Here is a 16,538-nt window from a genome sequence, read left to right as displayed (position 1 = left end):
TGTTCTGCTACATATTTAGTCTTTTTTCCTATGACTACCATTTCTACAAATTGAAAGCAGCTGGCAGTCAGCAGAAGTAGCCTGCAGTACTGTATTTTAACCACTGTGCCACCGCGGCTCAATGCATATCTATCTTAAATCCCGCATCCTTGGAAAAAATCCTTAGTAAAAGTGTCTATTAAACAAGTACTGGCTCTCTCTTATGGGATTATACATAGTACTTCCTCCAGTTTTTGCACAGAATAACAAACCTGTGTAATGAAGAGCTCAAGGTGATGTACATAAGGCTCCTCCCTTCTATAGTGTAACACCTAATCTACCACACTGGCTTTTTTTTTTTTTTTAATTTGATTTATATGCCGCCTTTCTCCGGAGACTCAGGGCGGCTTACAATGTGCTAAGCACCTTGGTATCACTTTTTATGATTTGAAGATGAGTCTTTTAAATTCCAATCCACTATCTTTACCATTATGGTTTTGATAATTGCTGCCTGAAAGAGTTGCTTACTCCTGAACCAGGTCCAGTCACTCTTTCTTAGCCTAACTTATAACACAGGAGTAGTGATGAAGGTAAAACAGGTGAAAATACAGATACTGCCTTTTTCTACTTGCATCAAAGGTGGACTATACATGTAAGAAGGAAAGACAGCACTAATCAGGCAAGAACAGCCAAGCATCTGCAAAGTTTAGATACCTTCTGAGTTCATCTGGCATTAGGAAATCTAAGTTAGAGAAGCTACGTGCATAATTTTATTAGCAAAGAATAATATTAGAAGTATGTTGGCTGATATTTGTCCCCCCTAATCAGAAACAGCAGTATCTTTTATGTAAATTAAGTACAAAATCCAAATTAAGTAATTCACGTAGGTCATGATCTTACTTTTTTAATATAAACTGTGATATATACTGTATGCTTATTTATAAATGTGGCTAAGATTGGAGGTGGGGAAATATCTCTTGTTCATTTTTAAAGTTTTCTTTTAAAACCTTGAAAAATTCTTCCTGGTTTTATTTAACTTCTTGGTTTCCCTTCTTCTATCCCCTGGTGTGTGTACCTGCTCACTAAGAGAGTTTCAATCTGTCCCTTATTTATTTACAAAGCTTCTTACTGGCTAGTTGGATTGAATCTCCATCTCTCAGCTAGAAAAATGACGATGCTCCAGAGCTCAATAAACATTGCAGAGAATAAATAGCAAAATTACTGTTACTTTTCAGTTTGACTATAGTAGAGGAATGGGGTAACCATAGCAATAAAGCAAAAAATAAACGCTGCACCTTGTAAGAGGAAGGAGTCAAGAAAGACACAGCAAATATGATTTGCCACTATTATTTTGAGAATAACACAATCTTCCTCAACATGGTATCCTTTTGATATATTAGGGTCAAAAGAATTTTGCTCCAGGTTTCGCTATGAGAAAGTATCAGTGGTTTCGTCAATGAGCCAGGGACTATTCAGTGCTGCTCAGAGAAAACCAATGTAATTAATATACTAGATAAGCTATTGGGATAGGACGATGTGGATAGCCACCAACCTAAATGAAGATAAAACAAATTCAATAGGGGTATGGCTATCAATAGTTACTATTCTTGAAGATTCTAGAATACATCCAGTACTCGCAATAGTCCTGGGAAATTGGGAATTTTGTATATGCTTCTGATTGGCCAGAGTGTGAAACACAAAACTGCTCTTTGGTCTGATCCAACAGGGCTCTTTTTATGACCTTATACATTCTCAGATGTAAGAAAAACAACGTAATGCATTAAGCAGCATACTGGTTTTTCTACAAACTCTATATAAATCCATTCAGGAGCTTAAAGAACATGTGGAACAAGATGATTCTATAGATTCATTTGTCCTCCAGTTCCATCTTAGTCAAAAAAAGAGCCCAGTTAATTCTACTGGAAGCTAAGGAAAGCTCCATTTCCTGCATTTTCTCCCTGGCACATGCCAACCAGGAGGGCATTTACAGCTATATCAGGGAGTAAACAGAACAGACCCTTTTGAAAGGCAGTTCTAAGATCAATTATTTTTTAGTTTTTTTTTCTTCTTCACCAAACTGTCTCCCCGAGGGACCATTCTATTGATCCATTTGTACGAGCAGCGTTTATTTCCCTCCTGTCTTTGTTTTCCATTGTGATCTGTTTTATTAGGTCAAATTTGAATGGATTGGATTTATTAATGGTTGTGGACAATTACTGTGTTGTTTTTTAATTTCAAGGATAAATCCACATATATTGTCCTGAATATATAGGAAGAAAGATAGGATTAAAATGTTGAAGGTCATCAACAAAATGAAAATTTACCTTGCAGTCTTTTAATGTGCCCTGTGCAAGAATAGAACTTGCTGGGCTCTTCAAATGTTTTAGCCTTCTGCTTTGTGCTTCTAGCCAGCTGCCCAAAGATTGTGCTTTGTTTTCATTTTTAACAACAGATTCCAAAATATGCTCCAATTCCTTTATCTGCATAGGGGACAATTTGTAATTATTTACAAAATTTAGGAAAGTTTTGAAAATTTTAGTTTATGGCAATAAGCATAGAAGAAAGAATATTTTCCCCCATTTTCTACAAAGTGCCTCATATTTTAATTTATCATTGTAGCAGAGTTTCTGGACTCAGATATAACAGAAGAAAGTTTCAGACCACCTCCAAATACTAACTTTAAACTACTTTACTTAATTGGAAATGTAAAGAGAACATGATTGTGTTGTCATTGTATTAGTCCTATCCCTTGACTGGCTGCTGTGCCAGTGGGGCAACATAAACCAACATGGGTATAAAGCAGGCTTACTAAGGTCTATGGATTAGGGAAGATAGATGAGAACTAAATCTATATTTGCTTTAATTCCTGCTGGCTTTACAGCTGCCTGGAGAATCTTTGTTTATTTCTAACCCTTGATGCAGATCTGAACAGCATCAGACCTTGCAGAAGGGACAGGAATGCCACCATGATAGGCTTCTGTCCAGTGAGCAGCAGTGAATGTAGGCAAATCACAAATTGGGTGGAGACGAGTTGCATCAACCTCTCTGCCTGATTTCTCCAACTGCAGCCTTTCCAGGCAGAACCCCAACTGCCATTCTGAAGAGTTCGCTGCAGTACAGAGAACACAGCAATGAAGCTGTGGTGGATGGGTGATCTTCCACTAGGCACATCTGAAGTTGACTCACATTCTCCGCAAAAGGTTTTAAAGGACATTCAAACCTTTTCATTCAGAGTCCCTTGCAAATGGTGCCAATTCATATTCAATTCCCCGAGACATTCTGCAAATGACGTCCTCTCGTAACGCTTGCTTTCAACATCACAAGGTGTCAACTGTAGTAGTGACTGGTTCACATAATCAACTATCCATTGTTTAAAGTTCATTTCCATCACATATTCCTAGAAACGTAAAATACAATTCTGTCAAAAGAAACATTATTTTCTATGCAGCAAATAGAGTTTTGTTCCTTTATAACCGATTCGGCTGTTAAGTGACAACAGGATAGATGCTCAAAGCTATAATAACTCATAATTGTATGGCCAAGTCCCTTGCTCATAGTTAAAGAGCATAATGATCATGGGCATTTAAAAAGTGTAACTGCCTATAATGATCATTTCAGTGGGGGCGATAGAAGTTGTAGTACAATACATCTGTGAAGGCATCAAATTGGAAAGAGATTGTGAGTTCAGTTGAAAAAACATCCTGAGAGAAGGAAAGGCAAATGTTTTCTATATTGCTGCCAATATATTGCTGGATGCAGTCTCCTCCTTCTGAGAGACAGGATTCCTTTAAGGATTTTATAAGTATGCTTAAGTTTGCCTTTTTTTCCTCCCAACTCATTTTTCTCTTATAAGTGATCCATAAAAGAATGATACCATTTAAAGACATTGACAAATAATTGTGTGACAGTGTTAGCACTACTTGTCTAGCTTTATTTGCATGGTAATATTAGTGAATTAAACACAGAAAATCTCCAAAAGGGGGAAAAAAACATTTGATCATATAGACAAAACGAAAGGCTAAAAAGCCTTCAGTGGGGAAAAAAACCTGACAACAACATTTTGACAGATGTATTGGTCCCTGTTTTACCACTGCATAATAGATTAATTAATTAACTGCATAATAGATCTCTAGAAGTGGAAAGAAAACTCTAGAAGAAAACATTACATAGAGATTCCAGATATTTAGAAGCCTGATTTTACCTACTGTATATATCACTCTATCTTGGGAATGAATAAATATTTGACATATAAATATTAATATCTCACCTTCCCACAACTCATACAGATAAACGTGACAGAAACCTGCTAATTGCTGTCTGGACACGCAGTTTGGTAGAATGATAGGTAGGGGGAAAATAAGATGAAGTAGACAATATTAGGATAAATAGATGATAGATAGATAGATAGATAGATAGATAGATAGATAGATAGATAGATAGACAGACAGACAGACAGACAGACAGACAGACCGACCGACCGACCACACATGGTGGACCAAATCAATGATGCAAGGATATGCACTCACTTCCTAAGGATATATAGAATATTATTCTAGTTCCCTTTCTTTTGATCTCCGTTGACTCAAACAGATCACATAGTATGATTCCTTATTTGGATATTATTTTATTTTCTTCCCAAAGGAAATGAAACCATTTCTAGACATCATGAACTTAGTGTCTCACTTACCTTGTACCTCCTAAGAAGGTCTTTCAAGCTGGCAGAACTTTGTAAATGAATTACAACCTCATCTCTTCTTTGCTGATCTATGCAATTCATCCAGGCATTCAGTTCTGTGATGGCTTCATAAGATGGCAATTTTGCCATCTGTAGCTGTTAGAAAATTATACTATTATACTTATTTTTTAAAGGAACAAAATCTAATGTATTTTCTAAGATATTTAAAGAAAAACACAGAATGTTCAAGTTAGAAGTATTTTTCTATGGAATCTTTTTCATTTGTTACTTGGCAGACACATGATGAACTGTGCTATGCATTTTTGGTGGTTTTCTAAATGGGCATTTTTCATAACTGTGGGAGAAGTAGGAAGTTCTAAAAGGCAATCAAGAGCTCCTTGGTTATAGATTGCAATAGCTGATGTCATTCACATGAGGACATCATGATACACATGTTATCATCTTACCTTCTTCTCCCATGACAATACAGGAATCATATGCTAAACTCTCCTGTCTGTAATCTTTAACTGGGCAAAATAGTGCACCGTAGGGCAACAATTTTTGAAACAAGGGTCATGGAATAACTTACATAATGTGACTAAAACCCAGAACCCGTGACTCCCATGAAATTGAAATCAGGAAAATTTTGTAAAATATTTTATGACCTAAAAATATCATCAAACATTTTAGGGCACAATGCAAAGTGGCATAAAACATTCCCCGCTGTTCAGCTGCTGATGTTTGACTTTGCAATACCATTCAACATGGGCTATTTTCAAGGCAGATACATACATCTCTGAATATCTTCCTGAATTTTTAAGAACTTTTCCAGTGAAGGCAGTCTATATTATTGAAGACTTTGAGAAATCTGGTAAGGAAATACCTCTGAAATGATTACTGAAGGGGTTATGGGTTGTCTAGTATGTTTTAAACTGCTGAGACATTTGCTATTACAAGTCAAAGATAAAGAACAGTATTGAGCAATTTCAGTCAAACTTTTTAGTGGACAATTGTGAATCAACATCCTTGAGTTTTATACAAATGCTTGTAATCAGTATCACAAGCAAGAACGGCAACAAAGGTAAGTAGTATTTAATACTTCGGAATGATGGATTCACCATAGATAAAGGAGATAGATAAGGTTTCTAAAACAGAGAAATGGCAGATCAATGTAATGTTCTGCAGTGTGCAATTAATAACTATGGCAGTCTTCAAAGTTGTTCATGCCTAGTAGCTTTGCTGATGAATTACTTTTTACCTGGTGAAACTTCTCTTGGATGCCTGGTAATTGAACAACCAGGTCAGTCCATCTCTGCTCATACTCTGCCAAAGCTGAGCGCAACTTTGCATCATCAGATTCCTTAATAAGCAACAGCTGATTTCCAGTACTTATGACAGAAGATTTCAAGGAAGATTTCTCATCAACTTCTTTAGAGAATTCCTGAAGAAACATACAAAATAAAAAAATATGGTATGCATGAACATATTGCGTTAAAAAATTGAAATAAAAATATTAAATATATTTTTAAAAAAAACATTTTAAAACGAAATAAAATATTGTTCTCCTCCCCTCCACTTTTTAAAGAATAAGCCAAGCACTAGTTAGGTATCCTGGACAGAGCTGGGAATAGATTGAGGAGGCCAAAGTCCAAACCTTTGCTCAACATGATTTACTCTTTATATTTTACATTTTAGAGCACCCAAAAACAGTACTGTAGGTTTAGATGGAAAAGTACATTTAGGTCAATTAGACCCAGGTTCAAACTTTCTGTATTGACATTTTCCATTTACGTATTATATTTTTGTCTGCCCTCTGGACAGATAGGTGACTAAGGATAGTAGGGACCAAATGGAACAAGATGAGAAAGTCATTCAGATGACAAAGTCAAAGATAATTGCAAGAATGAGGGTTAAAACATAAAAATGTAAGAGCTATAAAAGATGAGAGGAGAAATTGTTCTTTGCAATCTTATGTAAAACAGCTATTGGTTCTAGCTGTTATCTTCCAACAGTAATTATACTTAGACATTAAATTCATAAATGATTCTTGTCTGGATAGATTATAATATAATTCATTCCCATATGCTGGTTGTGAATGACACAACCAGCTGCATAAAAGAGAATCTGCCTGCTATCTCTAAAAGTAATGGCAGGGGTGGGTGGTCTGGAGAAAATCGTAGAACACTTGACTCAGTAAATAGGGCTTTGAGGTTACATTCAAATATCACATTAAGTCAATGTTAGTTTTAAGCTCAATTTTTTGAACAGTCAGTCTTGTAAACAATTATGACTGACTTGGAACAATTTCCCTTTATTTTCTTTCATTTGCATTACATCTTTGCAGTTTGGTTAGAGGTTTGCATGAGACATACTGTAATACCAAATCAGGAATAAGCCAGAACATTATAAATAATTGTTACATCTCTACATACCAAAATCACATCAAGTCACAACTATAGTCAGTAACAAACCATGATTTTGGACTGTAATTTATTATCATAAAATACAACACAGTTATTCACCCAGCCTTAACAAACCACGCTAAACAAATCACATTAGTATAGTGTGTAAATCTAGCCTTTGGAGTGTCATGCAGCAAACCAGACTTTATCCTGTGAGATTGATTAGAAAAGGAAGTACAGTAGAACCTCTGGTCACAACCATAATTCGTTCCATAACTTTGGTCGTAACCCAATTTGGTTGTGACCCGAACCTAACCAAAATTAATAGAACGGCCACACGAGGTCACTGTTGTTTGGCGCTTACAAAAAAAATTGCATGGAAGGGGAAATCAGCTGTGGCCATGTTTGATTGCTACCTGAATATGTGTTCGTGACCAGATTCAAAAATTTTGTGAATTTTTTGGTCGGAACCCAATTTGGTCGTGGTCAGAAGCATTCATGACCAGAGGTTCTACTGTATAATGGGATTGAAAATGCTTCATAAAGTACCATTACAAAATATATAGAGAATGCTGTATGTTTATTAATGGCTCTTAGCAACAAAACTTAAAATATAAAAAACATATTTGACTAATAGGCCCTGAGCTCTCTAGAGAGATGGTAGGCCTGTACTGGAGGCAATGTACAAGATTAGATGGCAAGACTGTCCTTATATTTTTACATCAGTCTCTGCTACATAAACACTATCTAACTTACAAGCAAACTCTGAATATGGTTCCTGACAGTATTCTGGTCTTGAGATGCATTGAGAGACTGCTCCTTCCAATAGTTCACATTTTGCTGAGCAGATTCCAACCAGACATTGAGCTCCTTTGAATCTTTGTTGTAACTTCAGGAAAAACAAAAGAAAACAAATCAGGAACTAGCATCAATAAATCACTACAGATCCCCCAAACCACCATGTTTCTGACTGGTAACAGGCTTATAAGGCAATTAATAATCAGCAGATTATTAATGAGCATCCTGGCAGATGGAATTTGGGGCTATATCTGGAGGAGTATAGGTTTGCTAGTCCTACATGAGAGCAATGAAAATATAAAATGTCTACTCTCTCTCACTCTTTAGATAACTTCAGTTATTTCTCCTCTTGCTGTTTTTTTAAAGAAAAAAAATCAGCTTTCCATATGCTATCTGTTAACAGATGTTCAGCTATTCTTATATGTCAGTTGCACCAGTGGTGGGTTTCTACTTACAAGCAAACTCTTACAAGTTCAGGCAAACTGGTAGTGGTGGCGGCGGGAGGCTCCGCCCACCCGCCCGGACATCATCACGGATGCTCTGCGCATGCGCAGAAGGTTCTGCACATGCACAGAAGCACCGTGAGCAAGTGAAGCGAGAGAAGAACACGTGCGCTCCCAATTCCGAAATGGTAGCAAAGGTAAGTGGAACCCACTACTGAGTTGCACCCAATCCTGATTATAGTTATTCACCTTGATATCCTTCTGACTGGGCTATTGCAATCTGAAAGCTTCAATTTGCCCAGAATACAACAGCATGACTAGTTATGAGTAGTTTCCTCTTTAAGTCTATATAATACTGTACTCCACAAGCTGCATTGTCTTCTGATAGGCTTCTGGGTATAATTTAAGTTACTGCTTATTACTTATAAAGCTCCACATGGCATAAGGTTAGATTACTTGAGGGATTGCCTTCTCCCAAGAACATATTCCCACAGGGAAGGCATGCTCCATTTTCTCCCTTTTAAATGTTGTCATCCTATGGAACTTAGGGACTGTCCCTTTTCTGTGGTTGCTCCTGTTCTCTGGATTGATCTTCCCTCTGATATATGATAAGCCCTAATTGATCTCTCCCCCCCCCCCCGATATAGGACAAGCCTTAATTCATCTCACCTTTAGGAAGTTCTTTCCCCCGAAATTAGGGGCCAATTATGTATTGATGTTACTAGGTGCTTGGTAGACATTTTATATTTAGCATTTATTTAATGTATTTATTATTATGTGGTGTTTTTTTAAGAACTGGTCTACTTTCCCAACTTGTCATTTTCAGATTTTGAACATGATTGCTAGGGAATTATGTGAACTATGTCTATTGAGAGTACCAGGTGAGGGAAGCTGACCTTCAAAAGCAAGCAAACGTACCTGGACAAGAGTTTGTGCAATGTGTGAAGTCTTTGTAGTTCATGGTCAACTCTTTGGGAAAAAGATGACCACTGATGTTCTAGCTTCTCAATCTTGGATTGCACTTCAGGGCAGCTCAGAAGTTCTGTCAAATTCTTCCCTTCTTTCACTATTTGATAATATCTAGCCTGTTCCCTTTCAATATTCTTTTGGATTTCCTGAGAAACAACAAAGAAATTATATAAAATTATAAATGAAAAGTAATAGATCACATTATTACTAATTTATTTCCCTTTAATCTCACAGAAAAAGACAAATCTATTTATCATTAGTGTTCATTTAATCAATTTTGGCAATCAACGAATTTCTAATTGCAATGAATATTTTGCACAAGCATTAATTGGGAAAAAATATGATCTCTCCCATATCTATTACTTTATTTTATTCTATTTAGATTTTTTTTTCACTTTCTTAAGAGGAAACTACATGTTTGCTGGCTTGTTTCTTTCTCTCAAGATAATTGTTTTACATCTACTGTCTTCTGACTCAATGCCTAACTGGTATGAAGAGTGTCATGTTTCCTGTGGATCACAGAATGTAAGAGTTGAAAGTGACTTTGGAGATCCTCTAATCCACCCTATGGCCCAGTGCAGAATTATACTATTGTATCAACCATCCAGACTCAGTTTTAAAACCTCCACCAGAAACTATAGCTTCCTATGCCACTCTATTCCACTGTTGAATAGTTCTCTCTGTCACAAAATTTGTCCTGATGTCCAACGAAATTCTACTTTGTTGTTGCTTAAACCCCTTTTGTCTTGCCTTCTTTAATAACTGTACCATTTGTCACATGACAGCACTTCAGAAATTAGAAGACAACTAACATGTCTCCCAAAAGTCTTCTCCTCTTCAGGCCAAACATATCTAACCATTTCTTTCAGCCCCTAATCATCTTGATGCTGTCCACAAGACATATTTCATCTTGTCAATGTCCTTCTTAAATAGAACTACATGAAATGACAAAGTAAAGTCTCTAAAGACATGTTTAACCTTCAATTCCTTAATTACAAATAGAGGAAACATTATTTAAGAATTAGCTTTTATACAGTGTTTTATTCAATAATGGCCATAGTTACAATGGAAGTTACACAACCTAGGTTTAAGTCAATACCTGGAGGAGCTGGGTCCTTTCCATTACTCTTTCTTCTGTCTCTTCCACTAAAGCCACAAAAGGCACTGTGGGTGAAATTGCCTCCAGCTTTTGGCAGAATGAAACGTAGTTCTCATCAAATGCCATCCAGTCCTGTAAGATGAAGAGCATTGTTAGTACTTCCCAAAACCAGTAAACCGGTTGTATCAAATAATTTTCTTTAATCGGTTTCTTCCAAACATGTAGGCCTATACAAATTTATACTGGCTAGGGGCGATGGGAGTTATGGTTTGATACATCATAAAGGTGCCAAATTGGGAAGCATGTTGTATTCAATATAAACAAATGTATTTTATTCCTCCACTACAAATATGACCTTGAATCTCAACATGGTAGATTATTTAATGGGTATGCAAATACAAAAATATTTTAATCTAATCAGCCCTGCTGAATTAGTCCAAAATTGTGTGCTGTAGCAGTATCAAGCCAGTTTTGAGTTTGGATAAATTCCAAATGTATGTAAAATTAATTAAAATTAAATTAATGTACTCTCACTCAACTTCTGGGTTAGAAGCTGAGTGTAACAGACTTGTCTTAACCTATGTCACATTGTTTTATTTTCCTCTCTGACCTGTAAAACCTTTTCCAAATGGGTTCCTTGTTGAATAGCTTGTTCTTCCAATGATTTGCTCTTCTCTACCATATCCTTCCAGTATTTCTCCCTGTTTTGTAATATTGAAGCTGCCACTTTTTGTACAAGAAGCATATGGCCATTCAGTTTACAGAAAAAGCTCTATGTTCAAAAAAGAAAAGGAACATAAGTACAGATAATTATATTCACAAAATAATTATTCAAAAAGAACACACTTGTCTTTTAAGAGCATAAATAAAGTTAAAATATTTCTGCTACATGTGCCTGCTCTGGATGTTTCAATAATACAAAAAACCATCCTCTTTCATTCTTTCAAACTTTTACCAGCAGCAAATATAACAAATACACAGAGATCTATATTTTAACAGCATTAAAAATAGCAAAATGGTAAACAATGGTATTTGTTGCAACTCAACCAAGAATGCCAATATTCTTCATATGTTAAATATTACAAAAATATGTAAGTTGTTGGCCATTCCCTAAACAAGTAGAAAATTGCTGGGCTTGCAGATGCAAAAATAACCAAATCCTAGGAAAGTGGAAACATTTATGATATTTCCTTAAAAGGGATCTTTTTAGATTCCTTTTCCCAAACTACTGAGATTTGAATCAACGTTAAAATTATGTTTATTTATTTTATTATTCATCTTTATATGGCCACTTTCTGCTTATATACCTTGCTTCCCTTATCCTAGTCATTGGCATAGACCTAAAAATCAAGGGAAGAAAGTGACCCAGAAACTGATGGATAAATTGGTGCAGGACATCTGGATAATGGTGGAGGACATATTGGTAGAAGAATTGGACCTTATGGTAGAACTGATATTGTTATTCAGGTAACATAGTTGAATTTAAATCATAATTTGATTTGGAACAAAGCAAGTGATATCTCATCTGTGTAAGGAGCTTTATTTCTTTATCCGATTGAATCCAAAGTGAAATGTGGAGGGTATCTTTGCCATTAAACACTAATTTTAACAATTCTGGAGAAACATTTATATATATATATATACACACACACACACACACATACATACATACACACACCTCTTTGAATCTCAAAAGTAATTATTCAGTCAGATAATCAAACTATACTTTTCTTAATATTTTAAATGCGAGGCATTGCCATATGCAACATGCAAACAATTACAGCCTTCTTAATTTGATGCCAAATAGAAGTAACTATTTCCCCTAAGTTTACATTCAGAGAAATTAAGAAGGAATCAACTTGTGTTTATTCAAATGTTCTCCTGGGCAGTCTATAAATTTTCATCTTCATTACCAAGGCTATATTTTATTTTCAGCAAAGTAATTATAGCCCGGGATAGATGTTATGATTACACATAACAGCAACAACCCCTCCTCTTCCTATAAAATTACCTCTGCTCATTTGCAATGAGATTACATTAAAAGCTCTAAAAGTGAAAAACAAATATAAAACAAATGAATATTCCCTGTTTTTCTCCCCAAGTAATGTCATCTAAGCAGTGTCAGTTTAGTTTCAATAATCTACTGCACCATTCACCTCAAGATGAGAGAAACTAGCAACCTCCTCCAGGCAGAGATCTTTTTTCACTACTAAAGTGCAAGTTATTATTTTTCATTCAATGGTAATATTGCAAAAGATAATGTAGTGCACTTATTAAGAGAATCACTGCCTGGAGCTCTGGAGTGAGGCCATTTCCTTCTAACCAATGAATGAATCTATGCATGCATGCCTGAACATATAATAAAATTAAACAATGAATCTCAGTGTTGCCATGATTTCACTGGCTGGGTTCACGCAAGGTTAGAGTAGGGTAAAACTATAGTTTGTGATTCAGTGTATAGCGGGAAATCTGTTACAGTCTTAGCAGGATGAGAGGATTGGGAGTCAACCAGAATTTGCTATAAGGTGGATGACTATAGAACTGTTTTAAATAAATAAAATCACATTAGCCCATCGTGTGGTTTATTCATTGTGTGTTTTGTGAACATATAATAGAAATCCATCAGTGATTTCTTGGTATGGAAAAATATCTTTAAGTGTAATTTAAGTGGATGTTTATACCTTATGATTTTGCAAATATAAATCTAAATCAGACCGACTGGTAATTTTCAGTTTTGAAACAAGCTTCTTTTTCCCAAGTTCTATGAGCTCTGCAAATCCTTGTAACAAAGTTTCACACTGTTGTTCCTTAATGAATGAAGAACTTAGTTCCTTCTGTTTGACTCTTAGGAACTCCCAGAGGTCATCCAACACCTCCTAGAAATCAAATGAAATTCTGGTTAGAACAATTTATGAGACAGTTATAATACAGAGATACTTGTGGCATCTCAAACTCAATAACCTTCACGATACCACAAAGTATTAATATTATTACCCTTCTAGAATGCATTTTTAATATTACAAGGTTGACCAACAATCAGAATTTAACTGCATATTTTGACAAATATACATTACAAATCTACAAATTTTGATTGGCTAAGCCAAGCATTGTATTTTCAAATCCATTCTTCTCTGGATGCAGTTCAGGATTGTATTTTTGTTTCTATATTATATCTTCCCAATCAAATTACAGTGTCCATCTGGATCTCACTGAACTGGCTGATGTGGCTCTAAAGTCATCAATTGTTAGATCACCTCCAGAATTTAAATAAACCATTTAGTTATTTGTTTTCTAGGAAAAATTGCCATATTTCACATTCTAGTTCAGTGGCAGCAACCTATGGCTGATGGGTAGGAAATGGTCTGCTACCCACAGTCATCTAGCCCAAGTTCTCTCCAAAATATATGTTTATCTGGCATATGAGAGAGAGAGAAAGCACATGCTGTCTCTTTGGGTGAACATTTTGGAGAGGGCTCCATCAGCCTCCTCAATGGAGGCAGAGCAGTAAGTCCTTTGGAAGTGGTGGCAGTGGCATAGTCCTTGGACCCTGTGTAGAAGGAAGTTGCCAACCCCTCTTCTATATGCTGTACAGGTAGTCCTTGACTTACAATAGTTCATTTAGTGACCGTTCAAAGTTACACTGGCATTGGAAAAAGGGACTTGTGACTGTTTTTCACACTTACGACCATTGCAGCATCCACATGGTCAGGTGATTTATATTCAGATGCTTGACAACTGGTTCATACTTACAACGGTTGCAGTGTGTTCCACCTTTTGTGACCTTCTGACAAGCAAAGTCAATGGGAAAGCCAGATTCACTTAACCACGGTGTCACTAATTTAGCCACTGCAGTGATTCCCTTAACAAACGTGGCAAGAAAAGTTGTAAAATGGGGCAAAACTCACTTAACAAATTTTTCCCATAGCAACATAAATATCGGACTCAGTTGTGGTCGTAAGTTGAGGACTACCTCTATTTCACCATCATGTATTTTCTCACCCTCATTTCTAGCAATTCTATCTTATGCCCTTGCCTTTTCCCCCAATTAACCTCAACCTCAACATGCTCAGATCAGTTGCATTTCATTTTGTTCAGTTCTTGTGTCCATTTGTTATTCAGCATGTTTACCTCTAGTTTATTCACGTCGTGGGTTACAGCAACTGGCAAATGAACTCTTTCTCCACGATCTCTTAGTTTAGCTGCCTGTGTCTCGAAATTTTGCAGGTCCGATTCAAAGACGTCCATTTGCTGAATGAGATATGAAATGATTCAGAATTAGGCTAATCTTTTTAATAGCAGTGATATTTCTGAGGCAGAGGAAAAATCTGACAATTTTCTGAATTATATCTATCAAATAACAGAATAAAACTACCACTCGTTAAGTAGAAAAGGGGACTGGTCTAACTAAAAGAAATGTACACTCCAAACAAATTGGCATAATTAGAGTGAGGACTGTTATCTCAGGAACATTATAACAATGATTTACAAATGAGATCTGCAGATAAGTGTTGTGGTACGGAATGCAGTTATTTGACATTCTAGCTAATTGTGCTCTCTTCTAAAATAGTCAAGCCCATTCTTGTGAATGTATGTACTTAGTTTTCTGTGAATTGTTGTGTGTGGGGGGGGAGAATGAATTAATGACAACTTAGGGTTTCTCCCTTTGGGTTTGTTTGTTTGTTTTTTGTTTGTTTGTTTTGCACTTCTGCACTTCAGGTATTCTATAATACCTGCAAGAATGCTGTCATCCTTCTCATTGCTTAATAGTTCTGTCTTACTATAATTTTATTGGCACTAAGCATCTGACTTGATTATCAGAAACTGTCAATTGTAGCTTAAAAACTTGAGACATTTTTATTGTTCTAATGAAAATTTAGGGCAAACTAGATTTAATAGCATAGGAAAAAATTGACATTAGATTCCTTTTTTTCTTCTCTAACACGAAATACAAGTTGCCTATAGCCTGATAATAATGTTTCTATATTTTATCAGAGGTAGTAAATAACATAGAAGGGATGGTAGGAAGAAAATAATAATGTAAGATTAAGTTTTAGGTATATTTTACCGGACATTCTAAAGAGAGAGAATATTATAGGCATGATCTGATTCCATGTCAGCGTACATTAATATTGGGAAAGTTAAATAAACAATTATACTTTCATCAGAGGACACCACTGGCAGTAATGCAGTTACTTTTTAGGGCTCAGTATTTTAACATTCAGTGACATTTTAAGATTTCTCAACAACTTTTTTAACAGATGTAACATTTTAAAATCAAAATTTAAAAACTTAAAAAGCCAAGTACCAAGTTGATATGACATGTTCTACTTAATAGAATATTTAAAATCCAATTAGATGTTTTCAGCAATGCCATAAGCATAGCAGAAATGTGTTATAAACTAGCAAATCAGTTAGTTGTAAATAACATTAATTAGCACCATTAAAGATTACTGACAGAAGTAAGACAAACATTTAGTAATAAATAAATATACAAATAATTCACAGCAAGAAACAATATTTGATTTTTGGGAAATGAAAAGCAAAATAAAAGAATTTAGTTAAAATGCTGGGTACCTAATTACACCTGATTTTCGTGTCTCATTTTAATTACCTGGAATTGCTCAGAAATATTATGCCCACTCGTTTCACTGAAAAACTGTTGCAATGAGGATTTTTTCTCAATCAATGCATCATACAAGTGCCTGATTTCATTCTAAAACAAGAAATAAAAAATCCAATATAAATCCAGAAATGCATTATGCAAAATTAAGGGATAATGAAGCTGCAATTCAAATGGCTTGTTTAATCAGTATCATTCTTTATGTATATACGTTTGGAGAAGGGGAGAAAAAGAGTCTCTTTATAAATGCAGGGTATTAGAATTACACTCACAGTGTAATCCAGTTTTGTAATCATAAATTGCTTCTCATTATGGAGATCAAAGATTAAATCATTTGTAAAGGTGATACGGTTTGCATTACATTTGCAAGCATGGGTCTTATCTCAGATAAGCTTCTTTGTGGGTAAAAGCATTATGTAAGCATGTGCTTATACCTGAATAAATATATAGGAAATTGTGCTCTTTTGGGATGTCCATGCAAGAGTACAATAGAAAGATTATGCTTATGACTGTAAAACAGAATTACTCTAGTTACAAAATTCTAGGTAATAAT

The 16,538-nt window shown here is 35.5% G+C and overlaps 1 protein-coding gene across 16 annotated transcripts in view; it reads right to left on the bottom strand.

Moving 5' to 3' along the window:
- Positions 1-16,538, bottom strand: part of SYNE2 (spectrin repeat containing nuclear envelope protein 2) — a 220,818-nt gene that overhangs the window by 62,341 nt on the left and 141,939 nt on the right. For all 16 annotated transcript variants that reach the window (XM_034433561.3, XM_034433565.3, XM_034433563.3 and 13 more), the window contains 11 exons: positions 15,977-16,078; positions 14,494-14,613; positions 13,047-13,241; positions 10,976-11,137; positions 10,366-10,497; positions 9,216-9,412; positions 7,813-7,945; positions 5,913-6,095; positions 4,667-4,810; positions 3,200-3,376; positions 2,304-2,459 (listed from right to left, as the gene is read on the bottom strand). In XM_034433561.3, coding sequence (XP_034289452.2) covers positions 2,304-2,459; positions 3,200-3,376; positions 4,667-4,810; positions 5,913-6,095; positions 7,813-7,945; positions 9,216-9,412; positions 10,366-10,497; positions 10,976-11,137; positions 13,047-13,241; positions 14,494-14,613; positions 15,977-16,078 — 1,701 coding nt within the window. The remainder of the gene's footprint in view (positions 1-2,303; positions 2,460-3,199; positions 3,377-4,666; positions 4,811-5,912; positions 6,096-7,812; positions 7,946-9,215; positions 9,413-10,365; positions 10,498-10,975; positions 11,138-13,046; positions 13,242-14,493; positions 14,614-15,976; positions 16,079-16,538) is intronic.

The sequence above is a fragment of the Pantherophis guttatus genome, chromosome 1 (assembly GCF_059756535.1).
Source record: "Pantherophis guttatus breed Tessera chromosome 1, ASM5975653v1, whole genome shotgun sequence".
NCBI classification, from domain to species: Eukaryota; Metazoa; Chordata; class Lepidosauria; order Squamata; family Colubridae; genus Pantherophis; species Pantherophis guttatus.
Note: the sequence above shows the minus strand (reverse complement) of the source record. Positions and strands in the feature narration are given on the sequence as shown.